General features: G+C 41.6%; 1 protein-coding gene across 1 annotated transcript; it reads left to right on the top strand.

The window, feature by feature from the left end:
• Window positions 1–330: 330 nt before the first annotated feature.
• neurod1 (neuronal differentiation 1) lies at window positions 331–5,543 on the top strand. Its single transcript, XM_076747082.1, has 4 exons — window positions 331–445; window positions 2,125–2,391; window positions 3,653–3,882; window positions 4,388–5,543. Exons 2-4 carry the CDS (start codon window positions 2,141–2,143, stop codon window positions 4,945–4,947), a joined length of 1,041 nt encoding a protein of 346 aa, XP_076603197.1. The 5' UTR covers window positions 331–445; window positions 2,125–2,140; the 3' UTR covers window positions 4,948–5,543.
• The last annotated feature ends 405 nt before the right edge of the window (window positions 5,544–5,948 follow it).

Below are 5,948 nucleotides of genomic sequence, written 5' to 3'. Positions count from 1 at the left end.
TAAACTTTTTCAAATATCAGATAAATATCACATAGCTGCAACACACACCTTCCATGATGAGTATGATGATTGTGTGTGCGCATGCGTGCGTGTATGTGGCGACAGATGGTCAACTTTCCTCACAAAGAGAGAGAGAGAGAGAGAGAGAGAGAGAGAGAGAGAGAGAGAGAGACTCTTCCGCTGATACAAATGGACGATTTGTCACGTGATCCCCGGGGCCGTTTTAATGACGTGCGCACCATATGGCGCGTGCCGGGAAGGCGTGGCCTCATATGCTAATTGCCCAGAACCCCTTGTGTGTGTGTGCGCTGTATATAAAAGCAGCATCATCTCACACACACACACCTCAGACAGCTCTGAGCAGTTCACGCACAGCCGCGCACGGACACGCACATAGGGCGCGCGGGATGCGTGCGATCTGACGGACATCGGCTTGTTACAATAGGTAAGTTTTTACAGATTCATATCTGGCTGGTTCCTCAGATGTCTGTGATAACCTCCAGGGTGGTAAATGTGATTTCTTTTCTGATTGTTAATTTATAGCAAATTAATAATCTATTAATGCTGAAATAACAGAGAATCATTAACAGTTTATCTTAACAGCCTCACGGAATAATTACAAAAATAGGATAAATCAGCATGCGTCAATAATAACATAAGATTCCTTATTTGTTGAATTCTGATTAGTTATTGAGTTGTTTAATTCATGATAGTCTAATTATTCCGTTTTTTATATATATAATTTGCAATCTTTTAATTCTATAATTCTATTGGTTGTTACCTGTTTGCCGTTTCACAGCAAATTTTTTTTCCTGCCGATCATCTTTCTTCTTCTCTGGATTTTAAATATCACATTCATGTAGTTCGTCCCGTAACTCCGCTCACCTGTCTGTCTGTCTGTCTGTCTGTCTGTCTGTCTGTGGCCTGAACGGGGCCGGTCAGCGGGACTATTTGATTGGGTTAATTATTATTATTGTTATTATTAGGTTATCATTATTATTCAAAAGCATCTATTTCCAGCCCACCACTTTTGATCAACGCTGAATTTATCTTTGCGTTTTGACACGTTTTTAAATCCTCAGCTTCAGTTTTTAATATTTTCTCTGCGGGTAAATCATTTCTCTCCCTCTTTTTTTTTTGTTTTTTTTTTTTTTTTGTTTTGTTTTGTTTTGTTTTTCCAATAAAAACACGGGATTTTGCTACCGGACGTATTTAAACACAAAAAGATATTTATATTTTTCAGTGATTTAATGTGGATATTTGAGCCGTTCATCAATTACTGAGTGAAGAGCTGATTCCGTTTCTCTGCGGACAAACTGAAAAGTTGGTATTTTCTAACAGTTAAATCTAAAACTAAAACTAAAATGGCCGTGACTTTGCGGGATGTTATTGTAGTTGCAGCTTCATACAGACAAAACTTCATCCGTCTCATTTTCTCTCCGTCCGCATCAGCTGATGGAGACTTTTTCACACAACAAGAATTAAACTGAAACTGATTTAATTAATATTCTATATCATGAATCAGAAAGCCGCACAAATTAAGAGTTAAACAAGGCCACATTCTTCCTTTTACATTTGAATTTGAATCAGAAGGAGCGCTAACTGTTGGTTATTTCTGCATTAAAAAATAAGGTTTTTAAACTGTTTTTTTTAGACCTGCTGATTCTGTTCAACACAGAAACAAACCAATATTTTTGCCTAATCATTTTCATTATTACAGAGACATATAAACATGAGGTCTGTCTGATGATTGGTGTAATTGTACAAATCAGAACAACAAAAAGCAAAATGAATGTGGTGCAAAATGTGAGATATTTGTATTGTTTGGCAAAAAATTCAATGCTGTACAAAACCCTGGAGGACAGTCAAAATAGATGCCATCTGTTCCTCACTATATTAAAAATTGCAAATGAGGTGGCCATTTCTAACTTTCTAAACATTATTAAAACCTTAATGTAAGCTGTGAGGATGTTTGTCATAACCAGGCCTCGACTAGAGAACGAATGTCTATGAATAAAAATTTTTCCACATGTCTTTACGGAGAGTAAGCATGAGATTGAGCTCTCTGCAGGAGTGTTAGTCTTTTCTAATGAACATGTTTCTTCTGTTTTTTCTCTTTGTCAGACAGAGAATCAGCATCATGACGAGGTCAGTGAGAGACGAGCAAGTGTCAGTGGACTCAGAGGGGCAGCAGGAGCCTCACAGCCCCGCAGAAGGAGAGACAGAGAGAGGAGGAGGAGGAGGAGAGGAGGAGGACGACCACCTCCACCATCTGGACGAGGATGAGGACGACGAGGACGACGAGGAAGAGGAGGAGGAAGAGGACGGCGAGAACAAACCCAAGAGGCGAGGGCCTAAGAAGAAGAAGATGACGAAGGCTCGTATGCAGAGGTGAGGGGCATTGAGCTGTTTCCCCTGTTTGTTCTGAGTTCTGAAGACTAATATTTTCAGCATGTGAGTCATTAACGTCCACAGGGTTCATCCTCTGAGGACATGATCAGTACATGTTACAGAAACTTGTTCAGACTGTGGACCAAAGTGTTGAATGGACTGACATTAACATCCCTCCACTGGACATAACATCTGGACTAAAATTTAACTAAGAAATGACATGAAAATACAAAAAACAGAAGCATCAATTTGAAGGACATGATTAAAAAATGGTGCTTTTTTTTGTGGATCTCAAAATATATTAGAGTGGGACTTTACCCACCTGTGCTGAACAATAACATCAGGCCTTCACTTCCCACAAACCTTCATAGTTAGTTCAATCAGAGAAGAACAGCAGCAGCTGGTGGTGTTCTGTGTTAAATGGAATTTGATGTAAAATGACTTTGTTTCAATTAGAAAATGAAAAATTGAATTGCACGTAGTCACACAAAGTAATTCTGTTCTTCTGCAGTTCCTTTCCCCTTAACTAAAAAGAAAGTCGGTGTGAAGAAGCTCGAGTGCGTGAGCTCTCAGTCTTAAGCGCTGCTTTGGGAGGCGTGTGGAGAAATTCAAGATTGTCCACAGAAACAGTGTCCAGCTGCCTAAATCCAAATAGGTGAAAAGAAATGGACATTAATGTAGTTATGCTCATTTGTTGCCTTCAGCTATTACCATGCACTCACAGCAATAAGCTTTACCATCAGCAGGTAGTGCTTCAAGATGTTTTTCTGTCCTGGATTCTGTGGAGCTCATTGTGGCCAAGTCCAGCCTACTCAGACACAAAATAACTAACCACAACCTCCTCTGCATATTTTTCAGGAAAATATGTCTTAATCTGTGCGTCATTTTGTGTCAAAAAAGACGATTATTATTATAATATACTATAATAATCATAATCTTATCTATGTTAATTTTGGGTTGTGTTTGACAGAATAGTGTCTTTTTATGCTTCAAGCCTTTTCTCTTCAATGTACATGACTACAGTAATTACATTGCACACTGAGTCGTGATCACTGTATGAGTATACAGCAGCACCGTTGCTAATGGTGCAGCCAGTGTTGCAAAGGGGTGAGCTGACATTGCAGACATATGGTTAGCCGCAAATGACTGCATGTACACTTACTCACAAGTAATTCTTGGAAGCTGATTATCAGTATTATAATATTACAGATATGATCACTGATAACAGGGCTAACAATGACTGCATTTCTTGTTTCTGCAGGTTTAAGGTTCGTCGAATGAAAGCCAACGCACGGGAGAGGAACCGTATGCATGGGCTAAATGACGCTTTGGAGAGTCTCCGCAAAGTCGTCCCTTGTTACTCCAAAACCCAGAAACTGTCAAAGATTGAGACGCTCCGCCTCGCAAAGAACTACATCTGGGCCTTGAGTGAGATCCTGCGCTCCGGCAAGGCACCCGACCTCATGAGCTTCGTCCAGGCGCTCTGCAAAGGTCAGAATCACCTTACAGCGACAGACCGGACTGGGTTTACCAAGACCCAAGAGTCAGTCTGGAGCCTGATCTCTGCTCATATACAGTTAACATGAAGAGAAAAACTGTGAGCATGTGGCCTCATCCAGGGAGGGTTTCTTTATGTTGAGATGTCAGTGAAACCCACCAAAATCTGAAGGACTTTCATATAGTGCCATTGAGTATTTTAACAAAATGAGTATATTTGTATATCCTGTATATTTTGAACCTAAATCTGAAGTGATGTTTTTGAATTCAAAGAAAATGTATTGAAGGTATTAATATTCATTAATATGTATTAATATTTACTGGCATTTATTACTATTAATTCTATTATCATTAATTAACAGTCAACCATATGGTAAAAGGTAGTAAAGTACACACAAATAGTAAAAGATGTGAACATCAATTGACAGGTATGAACACTATGAAACAAGGTATGGACACTTGATTTAGCATTGACTGATTACTGTGTCTCTGTTCTCAGGTCTGTCTCAGCCAACCACTAACCTGGTGGCGGGCTGCCTGCAGCTGAATCCTCGGACCTTCCTGCCGGAGCAGACACCCGACCTGCCCACTCACCTTCCCTCCTCCGGCACCGTTGCCTATCCGGGACACTTCTCCTACCAGAGCCCTGGTCTGACGGCCGGCCTGCCCAGCCCACCCTACGGCACCATGGAGCCGTCCCACATCTTCCACCAGGTCAAAGGTCAGCCCTACGGCCCACTGGAGCCCTTCTTTGATGGCGTCCTGGTGTCGGACGGCCCGGCGTTTGACCCGCCCCTCAGCCCTCCGCTCAGCATCAACGGGAACTTCTCATCCTTCAAGCACGAGGCCGTCGCAGCTGCTGACTACGACAAGAGTTTCTCCTTCAGTGTGCACTACGGGGGAGGAGGGCCTGGGGGACACGCCGCCATCTACGGTGGTGGGGGGTCCAACCCACGGTGTGGTGAGCTGCAGGTGGACGGGCTGATGGGCTTTGATGGACAATCGCACCACGAGCGGCTGATGAATGCCCAGCTGAACGCCATCTTCCACGACTCCTGAGGAAGTGGAGGATGAAGGACTGAGAGGCTGCTGAAGACAGAGAGATGAACAGAGAGACCGTTGAATGAAGAGAGAGACAGTGTGTGTCAGTGTGTCATTTCATAGCTGTCTTTCTTTCGGCCTTTCCTTCTTTCTTTTCGTCTTTCTGTCTGCATCGGGCTCTACGACTCCTCTTCAGTGTGGTCATGAAGACGGTGCTGTCCATGATGACTTCACGTTGATGATGTAACCTTCTTTGTAGCGCTTCATCCTGCAGGAGACGCTCTCTGAATGTCTCGTTATTATCCATGTTATCACTTAAAAATAATCAATAAGCAATAATCTGGAGGAAACTATGCAATTTTGTTAAAACCTGAGCTAAGCTCAGCTGATGATTCCAAATGTTGAAAGAATAAAGATTTCTCTATTTTTGGGTCAGTGTGTGAGGCGTTGGCGAGCCGGCGTTGAGCCGAAGTGTTCATGTTGTTCATGTGGTTTTTACTTTTTGCTTTTTATAACGTTCCTGTAGCGTTCTGTTAAAATTTCACGTGACTCTTGTTCATATTTTATAAGATAGATGTTTATAAAGGCCTTTCATTAAAAGGAATTCAATGTGATTCATCTGAGAGACTCTGTTCATTCACCACACAAACACCTTGTCTGAGTCACTTTACTGTGGTCGTATCCACCTTCTTCCAGGTTAATTTAGTTCCCTTCAGTCAAGTTTGGCCAAGTTCACCTCAGTCATTCACAATGTTTAAAAAACACATTCATATGTTAAACGCACAGACAAATCTACACACTCCAGTGATAAAAACTGAGAACCAGGCTGACTTCTGCTGAATCAGTTGTCATTTGATGCTCAGTCTAAGACAGTTCAAGACACAGGATTAACTGCCCAAATGATAAACAATCTGACTGCTCTGATGAATTTCTGATATAGAAATGAAACAATTAATTGATCACTCCACTGACGGAAAATAAATCTTTAAAAAGTAACTGTCGTATTTTGAGGAATAAGG

Source organism: Chaetodon auriga, chromosome 13, assembly GCF_051107435.1.
Source record: "Chaetodon auriga isolate fChaAug3 chromosome 13, fChaAug3.hap1, whole genome shotgun sequence".
Taxonomy (NCBI): domain Eukaryota; kingdom Metazoa; phylum Chordata; class Actinopteri; order Chaetodontiformes; family Chaetodontidae; genus Chaetodon; species Chaetodon auriga.
The sequence above is the reverse complement of the archived record's forward strand: the minus strand, read 5'-3'. Positions and strand labels throughout refer to the sequence as shown.